Here is a 22,221-nt window from a genome sequence, read left to right as displayed (position 1 = left end):
TCAGAAAATAGCACAGGGCGTTACTCTCCATGAAACATACCGCATATACAACTGATGTTCCATTTTCCATCTGGAATTTGCAGGATACATTTTTGCAGGTACCACAACAATCATAATCACTTGGGGATGGAGTATATAACTGGTGCTGCATATAATGATATTAGATTAGCGACACCATATCAATATTTTAATGAATTACTTCTGGAGAGTTATTTCTTCCAAACATAACTACAAGCTCTCTCCAGACAATTGTAAGAATTTCTAAGGTTGAATATGAGAAGTTTCCAATAATGATTGACTTTACGTGGTTATATTAGAAGTGAGATAGATGTTAACCTTTACTTCTAACAGCCAAATTCATCAAGCAGGTGTAACAACCTCAGGTAAGGCAACCTGGCAAGCTGTATATAATAAGACTCCTGAAGTTCAAGGTTATGCACAGGAAAGTGAAAGTCTATGTTTTATAGATACATTACAAAATAGTAGACTATTGAAGAACTATACAACGTTTATTTTTAACTAATGGAGTATTCACCATTTCTAATTCTATAACTCGGCCATTTTTGAATGTATTAACTCTCACCAGAATAACTTACAAAGAATACTTACAACATCACATTTTTTTGAACAATTCACCAGTGTAAAATTCAGAGTGTGAAAGCCTGTATGGTTATCTTTTTCTTCCAGACACTCTATAGTATAACAAAAGTCTTCTTCCAAATATTTTATCATGGATTGTCCAGGATTCAATACTGATGCTTCTTGAAATACACACACATCATCCTTTTCTAAAACAGAAAAAAATAGTCAATAAGAAAATATACTGTGGAGTTTATTACTAATCCATCATTGGAACTTATATTTGAGTTTATGTTGTCATTCTGATGTGCCAATTTTTAAAAACTAATGAAGATTTTCACATTTACATATTTTAATAACCCAATATTTACTTAAAAATGTAGTACACTATTTCTTAACATAAAATAAAAATTTATCTGTAAAATCAACTGCTGTTTACTGATTGAACTTCCTTCAAAATCCATATTTTATAGCAAGTTTGGAATATGAGTTCTTGGTCAGGCACAGTGGCTCATACCTATAATCCCAGCATTTTGTGAGGTCAAGCCAAGAGGATTGCTAGAGACCAGAAGTTTGAGACCAGCCTGGGCAACATAGCAAGACCCCATTTCCAGAAAAAAAAAAAAAAAGCTGAGTGTGGTGGTGCACGTCTGTAGTACAAGCTACTCAGGCAGTTAAGGCAGAAGGATTGCTTGAGCCCAGAAGTTCGAGGCTGTAGTGGGCTGGGATGGAGCCACTATACTCCAGCCTGGGTAACAGAGTGAGACCCTGTCTTAATAAAAATACACTAATAATAATAATAATATAATGAGCATAACTTCATACTCTTTAGATGTCTATATTTTCAAATTAAATATAGACATATTAAAAAGAGCCTAATGACAACTTTAAAATTCGCTGAGGCCTCTGAAAAAATATTTATATTTCTGTTCTGTTATTCCATTCTCAGAACATTTAGAGATATTACAAAAGAGGAAATTGAAACATAATAATGCATTTTTATACTCAAATACTGGCAAATGGCTTAAAATGTATAATACGTGTCTCAAAAATGAGATTTTTAACTTGTTAATAGTGAAAAACAGATACTACTGATATTCATTTATAATTTAAAAGTTATAAAAGACATAGTTACCACAGAGATACTGTATGCATCCACAATCACTCTGGAAGTTATGGTCTACTGCAGTAAATTCTCCCTATTGGAAATAAACTACTATTACTTATCATTTAGCTTATTATATTATTATATTACATATATATATAACAATTTATATATATATATAGACACACATACATACTCAGTGATAGCATCTAATAAGTTCCTTATCACACAGTCACACACTTTTTAAAATCATATTGTTTGATTCTGAGCTTCTGTAGGGCAATCAAAGACAATATTTGCCAACCCTGGGAACTTTGCTTCATGGAAATGTTCTTGACCTGCTCTACTGAGGCAGCCCAGGGCTCTGATGTCTGCATCTGCACAAGGCTCCTCTAATATATACAACAGCAACACAAGTATAGTATAGTGGTTAATAGCACAGTCTTAGGAATGGAACTGCCTTTGCACCAATCCTGACTCCGTAACTTACTAACTTTTTGATTTAGGGCACATTACTTAATCAATCTGCTCCTCACTTCCTTCATCTGCAATATGGAGATAATAATATTGCCTGCCTCTTAGGATTGTTGAGAGAAATAAACGGATCAATATATGTAAAGAGTTTAGAATAGGACTGACACACAGAAAGTGCTATAGAGCCTTTTGCTGTTAGTACATTGTTACTATGACAGATACTCAAACTTTGCCCTATCAGGACTGACAGAGATTCTTCCCACCAAATACAGGACCAGGCTTAAAGTTTCAAGAATTGTATTTAAAGCATCAACTTTTCCTGGATGCATTTAATTTTCGTATGGCATCAGTAATAAAATGAATTTTATTCCTGACACAAATAAATGATGCCAATAAATTCACATAAAAGGCATTTTCCCTCATAAGCTAATAATGTTTTGCTTTTTATAGGGCCTTATAAGTTGTAAAGTAGTTTTATGAACACTAATTCATTTGATATTTTAGGACTTTAGTCATTAGACAATTCCAATGGGACTGGAAATAAATGTTTGAATAATGGAGTTAAAAATAATAATAAATCGAATTCTCCCAGTGCATGACTACTCCAAAGATTTTAAAAAGACACTAACTCTTTTAGGTAACATATGTACCTGTTTTTTAATAGTTAAAGCCATAATGTTAACTCTGTTTCCTCGAGCTTAGGCTTAAATCTTCTAACCTTCTCTTCCATGCTCATTTCCTTTGAGATCTTATCCACATATTCAATTATGCTTTTATTCTAAGTTGCCAATTTTACCAAGAGGAAATACCTCTTTGATTGGCCTACCAATCCTAAATATTACCTGAAAAAATATAGTAGTTTTTACTCCCAAATGAATGTCCCTCTCCTGTAAAGTCTGCAGCAAAATCACTTTAGGGGGCTTCCACTTTGGACTATTATGAAGAGTGCTGCTATGAACATTCGAGTATAAGTTTTTATATAGACATATGTTTTCATTTCTCATCAGTACATATTTAGGAGTGAAACTGTTGTGCTATATAATAAGTCTATGTTTACCTTTCTGAGTAATAGCCAAGGTATTTTCCAAAGCAGCTGCACCATTTTACATTGCCACCAGTAGTGTATAAGGGTTTCCATTTCTCCACAGTCTTGTAAATATGTTATTTTTTGTCTTTTTAGTGAGTTAATATAATGAGTTAATAGACATGAAGGGTTATGTATATTCGGGCAAGATGTGAAGTGCTATCTCACTATAGTTTTAAATGATACTTAATGATGTTAAGCATCTTCTCATGTGCTATTGGTCATCTGTATATCTTATTTGGATAATCAAGGTGTATCCATGCAATGGAATATTATTAACAACAAAAGGAATGAAGTAGTGACACATGCAACAACATGGATTAACCTTGAAAATATTATGCTAAGTAAAAAGAGCCAGACACAAAGACCACATATTATACCATTATTTTTATAGGAAATACCAAGAACAGAAATACATGGAGAGACAGAAAGTAGAGATTTCTGAGGGCTGGAGAGTCTGGAAAGGAAAGAGGAATGACTGCTGTAGGTACAGGGTTTCTTTTGGTTTGGTGAAATTCTTCTAAAATTGATTGTCTTGAAGGTTGTGCAATTCAGTGAATATACTAAAGGCCACTGAACTGTATACTTTATATGGATGTATTGTATGTTATGTGAATTTATGTCAATAAAGTTATTATTTTCAAAAATTGCAAAGGTCTAACATACACTTTTCAGGTTGAATTACATTTGTCTATGTGAATGAACTAACGTGATATTTTTAAAAATCACCTTAGTCACCGAAACAAACATTAGCCATTATTCAGACTGAGTACTCAGGAACAATGAATCAGATAAACGCTTGTGTAAAGCCACGAATGTTAAAACTAAATCATCATGGATGGAGGGTTATGTATATTTGGGTAAGATGTTCAAGGATATTAAAGCTACTAGTTATGTTCTGTGTGTCTAGCACAGTGCCAATAATATAATAATCATTTAAAAATGCTTGGAATAGTGAATGTCAAAATATGATTCACAATTAATATTCAGACGTTGAGGGTTGAGTTGAAAATAAGCTAGATGGGCCAGCATCTAGCACAAATGCTGGGGAGGGAAATCAGCTAGATGGGCCAGCATCTAGCACAAGAAAAGAGAAAGTAGAGACTGGTAGAAATCCACTAGGAAAAAAAATACAGAGCTAAGGTCACAACTAGACCAAGGTTAATGAATGCACATAGAGACTGCTACCCCAAAAAGCTTCAAAGGGTCTAGAACACAGGAAGTATAAAATCCCATACGAGGAAAGGTTATGTTTTTCTTGTTACATTGGAAGCTATTGAAATGACTCAAGATGTTATGTTGCCTTTTCCAGGCCAAAAAAAAAAAAAGGAGCTCTGTATGAGGCTGGTTACAAGTCAAATACTAGGACCTCTACTCTCAGCTGCTCCACTGGCCATTGTAATGTTTGTTTAAGGACCCAGTAATCTTGGACTCTTGGTGTGCAAGGCTTGAAATCTTAAAGTTTTTTAATCTCTCTCTCTCTCTCTCTCTCTCTCTCTTCCCTCTTCTCCCAACCAATACATTTGTTCAATTTGTTACAAAAGGCCAAAGTCTTTCATTTTGCCCTCCTAAAGTCACACCAACCTCACAATACCAAGATGTTCATTGATGAGCAGCTACACCAGTCTCTTTGCTGATTTCCTGACCACTAATGTTTTAGTGCTCATATCCTGCTATGCATAAATAGAAACATCTCCCTCAAACACCATTTTCTTCATAACTTTCATCCTATGCAGGTCTCTTTCCATCTCCTATCACATAAAGTTTGCACGGAACTCCTCAGGGTAGGACTGTGCTTTTTCAAGTGTCTGGCATGATGACTGCCCATAACTGATCTTCAACAAATGTTGGTTGAATAAAAAATGAAAATAATAAATGAATAAATCAAATCTGCATTGCTCAGCCTTGCCTTTAAAGCCCTCTTGGCCAGGTGCAGTGGCTCACACCTGTAATACTAGCACTTTGTGAGGCCAAGGTGGAAGAATCACTTGAGCTTGGGAGTTCAGTGATGCTATGATTGTGCCACTGCATTTCAGTCTAAGCAACAGAGCCAGACTCTGTCTCTAGAAAATAAAAATAAAAAATAAAGCCCTCCCCAAATATACCAATTTGTGTAGATTTTTATCTCTCATTCTTCCTTCAGTTAGCTCTTTCTCCAGGCGAGAGAGAGGGTGTTATGGTTATTATTCTTCAGCATACAACTATTACCTCATACCTTTGTGAATTTACATCTGTTTCTATTAGCCCCTGTCTGAAATAGTTCAACTGCTTTCATCCATTATTTTTAACCTATCACATTCTTCCAAGTTTTTCTTGATGGTCGCTATCTCTGGAAACTTCTTCATAATGATCTCTATAATGCGATTAACATTCTGAGCATCACGTTTAACTTGTAATCAATTATAATAAAGTAATTTAAGAAATTAAGTTTCAATGTGCTCCCCAAATTTTATTGTTAAGATATCTATACTACTCAAATTGCTCTACAGATTCAATGCAAACCTTGTCAAAATTCCGGTGACATTTTTTACAGAAATAGATAAAACAATCCTCAAATTTGCTTGAAACCACAAAAGACACCAAATAGCCAAAGTGATTTTGAGCAAAAAGAACACAGCTGGCAGCATCATGCTACCTGACTTCAAAATGTGCTACAAAGCTACAGTAATCAAAACAGCATGGTACCAGCATAAAAATAGACACATAGACCAATTAAACAGATTAGAGAACCTAGAAATCAATCCATGCATTATGACCAATTAATTTTTGACAAAGTTACCAAGAAAAAACAATGGGAAAAGGATAGTCTATTCAATAAATGATGCTGGAACAATGGCATGTCCACATGCAGACAAATTATATTAGACCCTTATCTTACACAACACACAAAAATTAACTCTAAGGGGATTAAAGACTTAACTGTAATGCTTGAGACTATAAAACCACTAGAAGAAAATATAGAGGAAAAGCTCCAGGATATTGGTCTCAGCAATGAGTTTTTTGGCTATGAACCCAAATGTAGAGACAACAAAAGAAAAATATACAAATGGGAGTATAGCAAGCTAAAAACCTGCTGCACAGCAAAGGAAACAATCAACAGAGTGAAGAGACAACCTACAGAGTGAGAGAATATATTTGCAAACTATATATCTAATAATGGGTTAATATCCAAAATAAATAAAAAACTCAAACAACTCAATATCAAGAAAAACAAATAAACTGATTTTTAAAATGGGCAAAGGGCCTGAATATGCATTTTACAAAAGAAAACATACAAATGGCCAATAAATATATTTTAAAATGCTTAATATTAGTAATCAGGGAAATGCAAATTAAATCCATAATGAAATATCACCTCATACCTGTTAAAATGGTCATTATCAAGAAGACAAAAGATAGCACGTGTTTGTGAAAATGCAGAAAAAGAAACACTGTACGCTGTTGGTGGGAATGTAAATTAGCATAGTCACTACAAAAAATGGTATGTATGTTCCTTAAAAAATTAAAAATAGAATTACTATATGATCTAGCAATTCTACTACTTGGTATATATGCAAAGGAAATGAAATCACTATATTGTAGGATATCTCCACTCCCACGTTTACTGCAGCACTATTCACAATAGCCAAGATATGGAATCAACCCAAATGTCCACCAAAGGATGAATGGATAAAGAAACTGTGGTATATATACACTATGTAATACCATACAGCCTTGAAAAAGAAGAAAGTCCTGTCATTTGAGACAACATGGATGAACCTGGAGGACATTATGTTAAATGAAATAAGCCAAGCACAGAAAGACAAATACCACATGATCTCATTTATATGCAGAATCTAAAAAAGTTGAACTCATAGAAGGTAGGGAGTAGAATGGTGGTTACCAGAGCTGAGGGTGGGGGAGTAGGGCTTAAGGACATGTTGGCCAAAGGATGCAAAATTTCAGTTACATAGGAGAAATAAGTTCAAGAGATCTATTGTAAAATGTAATGACTATCGTTAGTAACAACGTATTGTATTTTTAAAAATTGTTAAGAGAATAGATTCTGTGTTCTCATCACAAAAAATATGATGTTGTGAGGTAATGCATGTGCTAATTAACTCAATTTAGCTATTCCATAATGTATACATATTTTAAATTAACATGTACATAATAAATATATACAATCTTTGTCAATTTTAAAAATAAGTAAATAAAATATAAAAACAATTAAACACAAAGATTGTATAATGCTTCTAGTTTGCCTTTAGAAAACCTATGTGTCTCAGCCAGGCACGGTGGCTCACGCCTGTAAAATCAGCATTTTGGGAGTCCAAGGTGAGCAGATCACGAGGTAAGGAGATTGAGACCATCCTGGCCAACATGGTGAAACCCCGTCTCTACTAAAATACAAAAAATTAGCTGGGTGTGGTGGCACATGCCTGTAGTCCCAGCTACTCAGGAAGCTGAGGCACGGGAATCGCTTGAACCTGGGAGGCAGAGGTTGCAGTGAGCAGGGATCGTACCACTGTACTCCAGCCTGGCGACAGAACAAAACTCCATGAAAGAAAGACAGTACAAGACAAGACAAGACAAGACAAGACAAGACAAGACAAGACACTCCATGAAAGAAAGACAGTACAAGACAAGATAAGACAAGAGAAAAGAAAAGAAGAAAGAGAAAGAGAGAGAGAAAGAGAGAGAAAGAAAACCTATGTGTCCCAGAAAAAAAGATAGAAAGTAGAAAAGGGCTAGGTCAGACTTGTAAAGGGAAAAAAAATTAAGAAATTTAAGTTTTAATGTTTCAAAAAAACTAATACTTATAACTAATACTGATTGAGCCCTTCCTATATGTCAGACACTAAGCATTTAAATTATATTTGCTTATTATCTATAAGGTATTATTATTTTTATATTCCAAATCAGAGAAGCAAGCCACAGCAAGAGAAAGGTACAACAAGGCAGTCTCACATTCTCTTTCATTCTTGTTTCAAGTTGTGCCTTGGCTACATTTTCTAAGGGAAATAAAGAGTTAAGGCAGAGTAGAAAGAATAGGGAATACACACACACAAAAAGCAATCCTTGGTTAGAATCCTGAAAATCTCAGTCAATAATTTATCCCCTTGGATTTCATCTCTGTCACTTGTAAAATGAGCTGAAGTACTGACTTGGTAAAGATTCAGTAAGATAGTATACTGAATACGTTATGTAACTGTGAAGGACTAGAGAAATACATGGCATCATAATTCTACTCTCGTGTAGATGTATATACAGTGTACACACAAAATAATCAAATGAGAGAATTATTACGAAAGTTATTTGTAAAGTTTAAACATTCTCTGTAAAGTATAGATGAGAGCATCATTAAAGCAAATGTTGGATTAATGCTTTTTAAATAAAACAGTGGCATCCTAGGAGGGGTTCTGTTAGTTTAAAAAGTACCTCATTCCTTCTTCATAATATAGCTTTGAACTGGAGATTCTGAATGAATTCTGTAAGTGTACACATTGTTTGAGAAGGGAAAGAAAAGTAAACTGTCTTTGTGAAATAAAGCATGTCTTCTCTAATAAATAAGGCCAGGAATATATTATCTTTCTCAAGCCTTATCGGCATATCATGAAGATAAATAGTTAAAGAAAACAAAGACTTGAAAAGCACTATGGGATACATTTAAGGATTAAATAAGTGACACCAGAGTTATCCTTGCTATTTCTAAAAATTAAATATTTGAAATTTCTATAAGGTTTGCATGTTCGCAGATAATGCTTAAGAAGAAACAGGTAGTTCCATGTTTGTATCCCCTTCTCTACAACAGAGGCATAATTAGCGCACTTTCTTAAAGAATCATTAGAGACACCACTCAAGATAATTTTTTTTCAATATTTTGCTTCATTTTAGTACCAGTGAACTTAAGTAGATATAAGACTAGCAGATTCTATCAGCAGTTAAAAAAATAATGTATTGTACTTTCCTATCTCAAGTAAAATGTAACTTATTGACTATTTCCTAATATCAGAGCACATTATTTTAATCTACTTCAGTACAATTTAATGTGGATAATTTTATTAACTCTGAGAAGAATTTAGAAATAAGAGAGATAAAGGAAAAATAAACAGATTTAAATAAATATGACAAGTCAATCAAAATATGTGTTCTTACCACTTCACAAGTTGGCATAACAAGGTTTTCACAGTTACATTCTAAAAGGCAAAAATCAACATATTTACATTGATCAAAATAATTAACTTATTATAATGAAAACTTAAAATACGAAAATTAGTTACCACAATGCCATGTTGGGCAACATTGACCAGATACATTTTCTTTCACAAGATTCATATCTTCTGCACAGTTGAGTAATGGCATAGGACAAAGGTTTGGCTCACATACTAAAAAGAAAAATTACATGGGTAAAGATGGATTTTATAGAGTTACCATTTCTCATTACCTACCATTTAGTTCACTGCGATTACCAATAATGCATGGATTCATATTTTCCAAGTGCTACCTCTCCCACCCCCAGATTGCCATGTGTTGTTGGTGAAGATAAAACAAATGACATATAAACAGGTACAAAAAGAGTACTGGTGCTAGGATAGCTCAAGTGAAAAACTTTGAAAAAGGGTCTGATGTAACAGCCAACTAAGATGCACTGGACTTCTTAAACATTGGACACATCTAAATATTTTAAAATAGTTAATATACACTTACCACAGTAATACTGAGGACAACAGAAGTGTGTGCTATTAAGATCTACTGTGAGAAATTCCCCATCATCACATAGTGGAACAGGTTTGGTGCAAGATTCACAAACTAAGGTGAAACAAAAAACCAAAAGTCACAGCTGAGCTAAAAACCATGAATTATAATATGAGCTTAAATTACCATACATAAATCAATTTTGTTTAAGAAAATAGTAGAAGAAATATAAGGTATATCTCCTTATTTGGTCATAAAAACAATAATACTGTCTGAGTATATTGCATTATGCTTTCCAAGCACAGTGACATATAGAACACCATCTTACCAGAAAGGTAGAACATTCAGATTTCCTAGGTAATTTGTTCTCATTAGAATCAAAATGTCACTTGTTTATTTATTATATTTATGTTTTCTTAATTTACTACCATTGATGACTCTCATTTAGGGATGAAAATGTAGTAGGCATTTGTTCTTTTGGGCTGTTTCAGCATGCCCTCCCAACTTTGGTAACTACTCTCTGAATGACCTTGAGAAAATGCACCACCCACATATTTTTGAGTGACTATCTTTAAAGGTGCCTCACATCACCGGGCCACTCTGTAGAAACAACCCACATAGGAGTAATCAGAATCCCTTTGGATGGAATTTGAGTCATATATAGAGACACATCAAGTGAAGAAAAAAATAAAGTTGGCTCAATCATTAGTGACCTCTACCTAGAGCAGCTGGTTTCTCTCCTTCCAAGGGCTTGACTGTTCTGCTTAAGTTTGATCCTACTTTCCCAGATTCTTCCAATAACGGGTTGTGCTAAAGCTAGCCAGAATCAATCAGTTTCACCACTTGCAGCCAATGAATCTTAACTAGTGCAAATAAATTGTTTTGACTACTTCTGAAACCTACATTAATCACCAAGGAATCATGGATATAATGATTCATTTAAAAAAATTAGAGAATTCTTTATATTTCAATGTTCAGTTCACCAGGCAGAATATTTAGCTCCAGCCATTTTCCAGTCACCCTTTGTTTCTGCCAATTCTTTTTTTGAGATCATCATACCTCAAACATGATATGCAGGACATGAAATTTTAAAGACATATTATAGAGTCTTAGCAGAGCTCATTATTCAAGTTGGTTCTTCGAGGAAAGCCAGTGCTAAATTTTTCTTCAAAAAAATTAAGTATTGGCCTTATTATTTAAAAAACTTGATTTAAAAATGTTGGTCATATTTGGACTGAGGTATATAGTTTTTGTTGATGGGGGAAGGTATTTATTATGATTGTCTAGTCATTCAAAATGTCATACTTTCTTTACAACAGTTCTCATTCAGTTGAATTCTTGTAACATCAGAATATTGCTTACCAACAGTCTCATAAAATTCACATCAAATAAGAGATTTTTTCCTAGATCCTTTCTCTTCTTCCAAGAAATTATCTCTAGAATACTCACCACAAAGAGGGGAAAAACAACAAGGTTCTTCCTGTTGAACTTGAATCATGAATTGGTCTTCTCTGCATTCTGGTGTTGAAATACTGGGGCATTTCAATGGGTCACATTCTGCAGAAACACAATTATATTAGAAAATGTGTATAGCATGAGATGATAAAATAAATGACACAGTGTTTACCTCTCTTTGAATTTAGTAACAAATAACTTATTTTAAAGTTCTTAATCATATATATATACATATATATGAAAGATACATACCAGATTTAAAACATTAGCAAGACAACTCCACAATCTTTTACAATAAAGCATTGTCTTGGAGACACAAAGAATGAGAATCTAATCCACTGTTCTGAATAAACAATGAAACTCACTCTTAATTTTCTATATTGATTACTTACCACATTTGTACTGCGGACAGCAAGAAAGAGGACTGTGGCCAACAATCAGTTTTTGACTATTTGTACATGTTGGGATGGTAGTTTCACACAAAGTCGTGTCACATCCTGTAAATAAGAAAAACTGTTAAAATATTAGTGAACACAACTAAAATCTGCCAACTCAAAGCAGGGAAATGACTACTAACTCAAAGCAGGAAACTCAAAGAGGGGAAATGACTCTCATTATGCATGTTTTTACACTGCAGTTAACCCATTCAGCTAACAAAATGGGCCATATATGAAAATGTAGCAGCTTTGAGGTTTTTCTATTATTGCCTTTCACCCTTGATTCATATATCAAAGATTCCCAGTTCTTTTCTCTTCTCATGGTTTGTTGAATGTTATTAACTGTGAATAGCCACAGTTTTTCATATGTATTCAACAAAATTGTAATGAAACAAAACTTGCTTTGAGAAAATGGCATTTATGCCACATTTTTTAAATACAAAGCATTATATATGCTCTGCTTTTTCACAAAGAATATCAACATATTTTGTGGAATCAATTGAGTATAAGGCTTCTTCATACATACCACAAACTTCCTTTGAACAGCAGGTCCATTTATCAATGATGCCCATGACAACTTCAGCTTCGCGTTCACAAACTGGCGTGGGCTCTTCATCACAGTCAGGTTCTATAGGAATAATACTTCCATTCTCCAAACATTTGTATAGAGCGCATTCATCAATGCCCCCATTCCACATCTCCCCAGCAGTGCGAGGTTGGTCTTCACTATCAGTGCATGCTTAAAAAGATCAACAGTATTATAACACTCATAACCTGGGCACTAAAGTAAATCATGTCACCATGTTTTGGTTTCAGACTGTGACATGGCCCGGTGACATAGATGATGTGTCACAAGTCTATTGTTTTTCTCAGATTTCTCTTTCATCACCCACTAACTTACACTTTTCTTTAATGGAAGTTTATACTTAGTCCACAGAAAGTATTTTTTTCCTGGTCAGATGCAGTGGCTCATACCCATAATCCCAGCACTTTGGGAGGCTGAGGAGGGAGGATTGCTTCAGGCCAGGAGTTTGAGACCAGCCTGGGCAACAGAGCAAGACCTTGTCTCCACCGAAAAGAAAAATAATTAGCCAAACGTAGTGGCATGCCTACTCAGGAAGCTAAGGTGGGAGGATCACTGGAGGCCCGGAGTTTGAGTCTCAGTGAGCTATGACCGCTGTACTTAAGCCTGTGTAACAGAGTAGACCCTGTCTTGAACGAACGAAAGAAAGAAAGAAAGAAAGAACGAAAGAAAGAAAGAAAGAAAGAGGAAAAAGAAAAAATTTATTTCCTTTTACAACCATCTATAAATCTGTATGTCTTCTTCTATAAATGAAATGTTCCATTATTTTTGACACATTTTAAGTCCTGTTAACATAATTTATTTAGCCTAATCAAATTCAATCATATAAATTTAAATTAGTTTGAAAACAGTAACTGTTAAAAATGAGTGGGATTAGAAAGCAAGGTAACCCCTACCTCATATAACATTTATATCATATGAAAATTCAAAATATTTCTGCTTTAAAATCTAAAAGTAAAAAGTAGGCAATCAGACAAAATATTATTTAGTGACTATTATTTTTAAGTAAAAGTTTTATGATAAATATGACCATCTAGTAGTTCTTTTGAGGAATAATAATGATAAATGTAGTTACCAACCACATCCTCAGCCTTCAGTGAACTCTTATCCTATTTACTATCAAACCAAATCTCATAGATCTCTAAAGAATAAACATAAGCACACCTGTACACCCTCAAAGTCTTCCACAGATACTTTCTATACTGGCAAACACTAGCTTATTTCTGAAACTAAATATGCATTTCACTCCTCCTTGCCTTTGTCTTTAATTATTAGTCAATTCATTTTCTTATGACCACAATGAAGAGGCCTATGACTGACAATTCCTGTGCTACAATTATCTCAATTTTGCACTTTTTCATCTGCCGCCACCATGGAGACAATGTATCAAAATAACATTGCTTGAAAATAAAATTAGAAATACTAAATATGTTCCTCCAGTATCTTAGTACATTTTGTGTTGCTCTAAGAGAACACCTGAAAATGGTTAGTTTATAAAGAAAAAAGGTTCATTTAGTCACACTTCTGCTGGCTGGGAAGTTCAAAGTGCGTGACACCAGCATCTACTTAACTTCCGGTGAGGGTTTTTCTCCTGCTTTGTACTATGGCAGAAGGTCAAAGGAGAGGTAGACAGATGTGAAGATGAATCAAACGTGAGGAGGAAACTTCCTTTATAACAATCTGTACCTGAAGGAAAGATTCCATTTCTGCTAGAACTAACCTAGTCTCACAAGAGTCAAAAATCACTCACAACCTTGAGAAGGCATTAATCTATTGATGAGGGCAGTACCCCTATGATCTAGACACCTCCCACTAGGCCACATCTCCCAGCACTGCCACACGGGGGATCAAACCTTAACATGAGTTTTGGTGGGGACAAACTACATCCAAATCATAGCACCCAGATAATAGTACCATCTGCCATTTCTTACATGCTAATTTTCTCAAGGCACCATGTTAAATGCAAAATGCTTTTTACTAAATTACGTAGCCCACACTAACCTTATAAGTACTCTCATTTTCCTCACTTTCCAGATGCATAACCTGAGACTCATAGGAGTAAAAGTGAACCACTAATATATGAATTAACTTGAATTTGAGTTCAGTCCATAATCCACACTCTTAATTCTTGATTTCCCATGCTTTTTCTCAGTTACTATAGGCAGATATAAAGATTAAAACACATTACCACTGAAGCTTTTATAACAATTAACTTCTCTTGAAATCATATTAAAACCAAACTACAGACAAACGCATTTCCTTTCCAACATTCAGGCTGTCTTTGATAAATCTTTGTTAGCACATCTCTGAAATATCTAAAAAACATTTTTGTCTGTTTGTCGGATCCCTGAAAAGGCATTTTGTATTTTGTGTCTTACCGCACTCTTTCTCTGGAATGCACTGGGTTGAATGTGGCCTGTGAAGAATAGTTCCATCTTTGCACACACAGTCTTCTCTTAAGTTCAAACAGGAAGAATGTCCATAGAACCATTGGTTCAGACATGTTCTTGCTTCACAAGGTTGCACACAGGGTTGATATTCCTTCCCCTCTGGGCAACTCAGGGCTTTGAAGAATAGGAGACAAAATTTGCTAATGATGAAAGTAAACTATTTAAATTCTAGTAAAAGAAAGAAATGTCAGATTTCTTACAGAAAATATATTTTGCAAATTTTAGTCTCTTCAAAGTCCATTTTTCATTTACTCTGTAACCATACATCAGAAACAAAGGCACCAATGTGTTTGCTTTTTGCATTTTTTGTAATTTTTAAGCATTTTCCAAGGGTCTACTAGTATTAGCTGTTATGGTGGGAAACGCTTATCAGATGTATAACAAATAAATATCACCAACAGGCAGCACAAGTCTGGTTGGAATAAATATACAATCAACTATTATGAAATTATTGCTCTGTGCAGTAAGAAGAGATAACAGTCTACTCAGAATTATAACCGAAATACACTTTCAGTATATAAAACTCAACCAAATCATAAAAAAGAAAAATGCTGTATGTTTAGGTTTGATCCTTCACTGTCAAAAGAAATTACTATTGCTTAGCAGTTTATAAATGATGTTTTAGAAAAGCCTTGTGGATTGTCAATGATTGTAAAAAGTCATACTATTAAAAATTGAATGCTCAGCTGGTGGGGTTATAAATTGGTACAATCTCAGTGGAGAACCATTTGACACTGTCTAGTGAAATTGGGGATGACACACATTCCCGATGAATCAGCAATGCCCCTCTTGAATAGTGATTACCTCTCAGGGAAAAGAGAGAGGGAAGGGCTGGAGAAGGCACATAGGGAGCTTCATGTGTGACCGTTTTATTTCTGAAATTGCGTGATGCAATTTGTGTTTGTGATAGCTTCTTCTGTGCATTTTATGCTTACTAAATTAGTTCGTGATGAAGAAAAAGAAGGAAAGAAGTGATTGCAAAAGTGAAATTTATTTATGATTTAAAAATATTATTCAGTTAACAGTTACTTACAGCAGTAATCAGGTTTTCTCCACTGAATACAGATATCAAACTTGTTGCACAGAGCCACATATGCAGAAAGTGCATCACACTCATAGTTCCAAAAATAGGTATAATTGATCCACATCTTTTCACAAAAGTCTTTCGGTGAAACCTAGAGAAACATTTTGCTTTGAAATAAGTTATATTGTTTTATTTCTCTGAAAGCCCTAAGCTAGACTAAGATTATTTGGAGAATCAAAGGGTAGTAAGTTAATATTCATTATACTTCATCATAGACCTTACTTTTTTCAAAAATTCTTAATATTAAACATCACTCTAAACACACTTAAATAAGACAAATACCATGTGCACTAATCTACACACATCTTTCTTATAAAGGTGGAAAAGAAAACAGTATGTGGAGCCAAGCAAAAATTTATTTCTAATATCCACTGTGGGCTACAATTGCCTTTTCTATATACTGAATAAGAGTTGAAGAATTATAGATTAAGTTGTAAGCTCACAAAGCATTCTATAATGGTATATGGTATTGATTATTAAATAAAGTTACAAATGCTTCTCAAAACTTTTATTAATATTCAATGTTAGTTACATGATTTGCAAAATTTGGCACACCTCAATTTAATTAGAGACTCATTTGTTCCTATAGAATAGGTTCCATTTTGATCTAGAGATACCTGAAATAATAAATAATGTAGCATGTGACAATATTTATTCCACTTTTCTCTCAACTCATTAGTCAGTAGGCACATACTAAGTATCTAAATTCAGATGCCAAATTCTGATACAGGCCAAAGCATCCAATAAAAATAATGATCATTGGTGAGGATGTAGGGAAAAGGTAACCCTTGCATACTGTTGGTGGTAATGTAAATTAGTACAGCCATCGTGGAAGACAATATGGAGGTTTCTAAAAAAATTAAAGATAGTAATATTACATAATCGAGCTACCCTACTACTATGTACATATCCAAAGGAAATGAAATCAGTATGTCACAGAGATGTCTGCACATCCATGTTTATTGCAGCATTATTATTCACAATAGTCAAAATACAGAATCAACCTACGGGTCTGCCAAGGGATGAATGAAGAAAGAAAATTTGGTAAATATACACAGTGGTATATTATTTGTCCTTTAAAAAGAATGAAATCCTGTCATTTGTGACAACATGAATGAACCCAGGGAACATGATGTTAAGTGAAATAAGCCAGACACAGGAAGACAAATACCACATGATCTTACTCACATGTGAAAACTAAAAAAGTTGATCATATAGAATTGAGCAAGGAATTATATTTACCAGGGATTGAAGTGCTTGAGAAGATGTTGTTAAAGGGTACAGAATTTCAGTTAGATGGGCAGAAGTCCAAGAGATCTATTGTGCAACATGTTGACTATAATAATATATTACATTATTGAAAAATGCTGAGAGTGGATGTAAAGTGTTATCATCACACAAGTGAAAATCGCATAAGGTAATACATTTGTTAATTAGCTAGATTTCATCATTCCACAATGTATATATACTTCAAAACATCATGTTGTACACAGTAAACACATACAATTTTATCTGTCAATATAAAAATAAAATTAGATATTTTTAAAGATGCAGAAAAAAACCCTAAGAATCGACTTTCTTTCTATTTCCTTTGTGAAATCTCAGTTTTCAACCACCTTACTTTACACACAATACTTGCTTTAGTCACTAATAGCCTCCTTTTAATCAAATGCAATGAAACTGATATTCTAAACTCTCCCTGACCTCTCAGAAGCCTATATTGCCATTAGCACATCCACTTGCTTAAAATGTTCTCTCCTTGAACTTCAAAGGTACCACACTCTGTTGCCTTTCCACCTATTTGGTCATTGTTTCTTCTACCTGCCTCTCATTCTGTTTTACTAGATCCCATCCTCAATGGTCATGTTCTGTCACTGAAAATGCTCTCCCCAAGCTCATCCATTCCCATGGTTTCTATCACCATTTGGGGCATTTAAATCTTCTTTATCTTGGTTTCTTCATATGTGAAGTAGAGTTAATAGTAACAACTACTACTACTACTTAAGATTGCTGTGAAAATTAAATGAGCTAATATATGGAAAATGTACAGAAAAAAACCCTGACACAACATAAATTATAATTATTCTTAAAATCCATATACTAATAACTCTTCCAACCTGATCTCTGGCCTCAACTTACCTCCTCTGAGCTCCTGAATTATGCTCCAGAGTTTCTGCTCAGTGTTTTCACTCTGATGATGCACATGACTTAATCTGCCCGAAATGAAAAAAAAAAAAAATCCCTTCTCTACTTAGCCCACAAAAGCTGATTCTTCTGTATCCTCTACTTACTTATTAACTGATGAACACTTTCACCATTTATTGGGTACCTAACTACATATCAGACACTGTACTATGCATAAGAATAAAGGTAAATAAAACAGACCTGTTCTCTGCTTGTGGATCTCAACAACTACAAAAACAAAACCTTTAAGTAAGATGAAGAGAAGCCACCATGTTAGAAAGGACTGAAAGAAAAAAGTATTCCAGCTGGGGAAACAGCAAGAAGTATAGCCTTTTGACAGAAAAAAATAACTCTTGGAATATGAAGAAAGCTGAGAGGAGGCAACAACGTTGGAGCTTAGCAAACAAGAGGAGCATAGCACAAGATGTGGCTGGAGAAGTAGGTGAGCCAAATCATAGAGGACATTGACAGCCCTGGTAAGAACTTTGGAATGTAGTCTAAGTGAAATACAGTGAAAGATTTTAGGTAGAGAAATCACACATTCTGTTTATAATTTTAAGATATTATTCTGCCTGCTTTGTAGAGATTTGCAAACGAGGATGAAGCTCAGTGGTAGAAAAGGCTACAGTAACCAAAACAGCATGGTACTAGTACCAAAACAGATACATAGACCAATGGAACAGAACAGAGGACTCAGGAGTAATGCCACACATCTACAACTATCTGATCTTTCACAAACCTGACAAAAACAAGCAATGGGGAAATGATTCCCTATTTAATATATGGTGTTGGGAAAACTGTCTAGCCATATGCAGAAAACTGAAACTGGATCCCTTCCTTACACCTTATACAAAAATTAACTCAAGATAGATTAAAGACTTAAATGTAAGATCTAAAACCATAAAAACCCTAGAGGAAAACGTAGGCAATATCATTCAGGATAGTCATGGGCAAAGACTTCATGACTAAAACACCAAAAACAATGGAAACAAAAGCCAAAGTTGACAAATGGGATCTAATTAAACTAAACAGCTTCTGCACATAAAAATATACTATCATCAGAGTGAACAGGCACCCCACAGAATGGCAGAAAATTTTAGCAATCTATCCATCTGACAAAGGGCTAATATCCAGACTCTACAAACAGCTTCAACAAATTTACGAGAAAAAAACAACCCCATCAAAAAGTGGGTGAAGGATAGGAACAGACACTTCTCAAAAGAAGACATTTATGTGGCCAACGAACATGTGAAAAAAAGTTCAGCATCACTGGTCATTAGAGAAATGTAAAACAAAACCACAATGAGATACCATCTCACACCAGTTAGAATGGCGATCATTAAAAAGTCAGGAAACAATAGATGCTGGAGAGGATGTGGAGAAATAGGAATGCGTTTATACTGTTGGTGGGAGTGTAAATTAGTTCAACCATTGTGGAAGACAGTGTGGCAATTCCTCAAGGATCTAGAACCAGAAATACCATTTGACCCAGCAATCCCATTACTGGGTATTACTCAAAGGATTATAAATCATTCTACTTATGTTTATTGCAGCACTGTTCATAATAGCAAAGACTTGGAACCAACTCAAATGCCCATCAATAATAGACTGAATAAAGAAAATGTGACACATATACACCATGGAATACTGCGCAGCCATAAAAAAGGATGAGTTCATGTCCTTTGCAGGGACATGGATAAAGATGGAAACCATCATTCTCAGCAAACTAACACAGGAACAGAAAACCAAACACTGCATGTTCTCACTCATGAGTAGGAGTTAAACAATAAGAACACGTGGACACAGGGAGGGAAACATCACACACTCTCTGTTGGGGGGTGGGAGACTAGGGGAGGGATAGCATTAGGAGAAATATCCACTGTAGATGATGGGTTGATGGGTTGATGGGTGCAGCAAACCACCATGGCACATGTATACCTATATAACAAACCTGCATGTTCTGTACATGTATCCCTGAATATAAAGTATAATTAAAAAAAAAAAAAAGATGTAAGTCAAGAGAAGCATCTATTAAACTATCTGACATTCTGTTTAACAATATTGAATTATAAAGCTTTGTCATTGGACCAGGCAAGAGGTGATGTTTCTCTGGATTCAAATGGTGGTGGGAAGAAATGCATGGATATTGAATATATTTTGGAAGTGGACTCAGCATGACTTGGTGATAGCTTGGATGGAACAGACCGAGTATCAACAAGTCATCAAGAATTTCTTTATCTTGATATGTTACCCTGTTTAAGCTAGAAAGTTGAAGTCATCTAGAAATGCTCAACCTCCCTTAGCACTAACATCTAATTGGTCGTTAAACCCTGCCCATTCCACATCCCAAATGTCTCCCAAATGCCATCTTTCTTTTCTGAACATGCCGCTATCCTCACTTGCTTCCCACTCATCAGCAGAGTCCATCATCATTTTCCCAAAGTAGATTTGCTTTAAAAGAATTCAACAGGGGCGGGGTGTGGCAGGAGTGAAGAAGATAGGCAGAAAAAAAGAGGCAATTTTAAAAAGATTTTTTAATATGACGGACACCGAAAAGTTCTTATACTGTTCCCACCACTTTTGTGAATATGTAAACATTACCACAATAAAAGGTTAAAACAAGCAAATAAATAAAAACTACTCAGAGACCTTTTAATTAGCTACCTTACTATACCTGCCTAGCCCATCTTCTTCAGACCTTCATACAGATCTATAGAGCAAATTGTCATGACCCTCTCTTTTTTTTAGTTCTTAACTTTCTTTTTTTTCTTGCAACAGGACTTCAATCAACGTAACTTTTAGAAGCAGAGAGTAGAGAAAGGGAAACTTTTTCTCAAGGTTGATTAGAGTTCAGCCCAAAGAAGTCACTATAAACTCAAAATTTCTTTGAAGTATTTTTTTGAGGTCATGCAAGTTTTACATTCTGGTGCTTAATAGTCTGTGTCTTTTAAATAAAAATAATGTCTTACAACTTGAGCCTTTGAAAGAAAAGGAAATACACCCTGCGTATCTCATGTTTTAATGGGCACTTTGATATTGCATTCAATCCCTAAATATCCATGTAAGAAATCTGCAGTGAATTGAGGAGATCCAAGGCCAAATATCAAGTTCAGCATGATGGCAATACTATGTCTTCTCTATCTCAGTTTTGCAATATCCAAGAACTATGTGGGTAAAAAGAAAATGCATTTTCCACTATTGTATGCACTGTGCCAGAGTTATCACTGAATCATTATGACCAGAATTCAGCTAAAGACATTGTCTGAAGACACAGGCTACTGTGCATAGGATCCTCATAAGCTTTGTAAAGGTCTCTTTTAGTTTCTCAAGGAAACACATCTAGAGACTTCGAGTACTTGAGAGTCTGAAAGTACTAGTACTTCCTACAGTCAATTATTTTATCTTATTCTCAAACTTTTTTTTATAGTATTTTTAATTGGTCACTCTTGAAAAAAGACAATCTGCAAAATAAGCCAATTTTGTGAGCTCTTCTTTACCATTACAGTTAAAATAATCCACTTACATTATTTAGGTTTTACTTTTTATCTTTTCTTTCCATGATGACCAGTGAATTTTCAACTCTGACTGTAAAAATATTATAGTCATGTCCGGGTATGATGGCTCACACCTGTAATCTCAACACTTTGGGAGGCCAAGGCAGGTGGACCATTTGAGGTCAGGAGTTCGAGACGAACCTGGCCAACGTAGTGAAACCCCATCTCTATTAAAAATACAAAAAATTAACCAGGTGTGGTGGCACATGCCTGTAATCCCAGCTACTGAGAAGGTTGCAGTAGGAGAGTCGCTTGAATCTGAAAGGTAGAGGCTGCAGTGAGCCAAGATCACACCACTGCACTGGATGACATCACTGCCTGGATGACAGAGCAAGACTCCTCAAAAAAAAAAAATATATATATATATATATCATATATATTTTATAGATAGCCAATACCTTCTTTAATTAAATTTATTTATATCTATGCAGCAAATAAAATGGCAAACTAACTTTCTTTTGTTGAAAGAGATATTCAAACTATAATACTTAAAAAAATTATAAAAATGTATCCCATCATTGAACAGCCTATGAAAATATAAAAGCAAAATGCTC

At 34.6% G+C, this 22,221-nt stretch overlaps 1 protein-coding gene across 1 annotated transcript in view; it reads right to left on the bottom strand.

The window, feature by feature from the left end:
• Positions 1–22,221, bottom strand: part of OTOGL (otogelin-like) — a 165,195-nt gene that overhangs the window by 10,628 nt on the left and 132,346 nt on the right. Inside the window, exons 44-54 of the mRNA XM_011946963.1 lie at positions 15,879–16,020; positions 14,774–14,959; positions 12,339–12,551; positions 11,768–11,872; positions 11,370–11,477; positions 9,933–10,034; positions 9,506–9,610; positions 9,381–9,421; positions 1,715–1,778; positions 610–788; positions 41–145 (exon numbers count right to left, since the gene is read on the bottom strand). Of these exons, the coding sequence (XP_011802353.1) occupies positions 41–145; positions 610–788; positions 1,715–1,778; positions 9,381–9,421; positions 9,506–9,610; positions 9,933–10,034; positions 11,370–11,477; positions 11,768–11,872; positions 12,339–12,551; positions 14,774–14,959; positions 15,879–16,020 (1,350 nt within the window). The remainder of the gene's footprint in view (positions 1–40; positions 146–609; positions 789–1,714; positions 1,779–9,380; positions 9,422–9,505; positions 9,611–9,932; positions 10,035–11,369; positions 11,478–11,767; positions 11,873–12,338; positions 12,552–14,773; positions 14,960–15,878; positions 16,021–22,221) is intronic.

This window comes from Colobus angolensis, unplaced genomic scaffold (genome assembly GCF_000951035.1).
Source record: "Colobus angolensis palliatus isolate OR3802 unplaced genomic scaffold, Cang.pa_1.0 Scaffold256, whole genome shotgun sequence".
Classification (NCBI taxonomy): domain Eukaryota; kingdom Metazoa; phylum Chordata; class Mammalia; order Primates; family Cercopithecidae; genus Colobus; species Colobus angolensis.
Note: the sequence above shows the minus strand (reverse complement) of the source record. Positions and strands in the feature narration are given on the sequence as shown.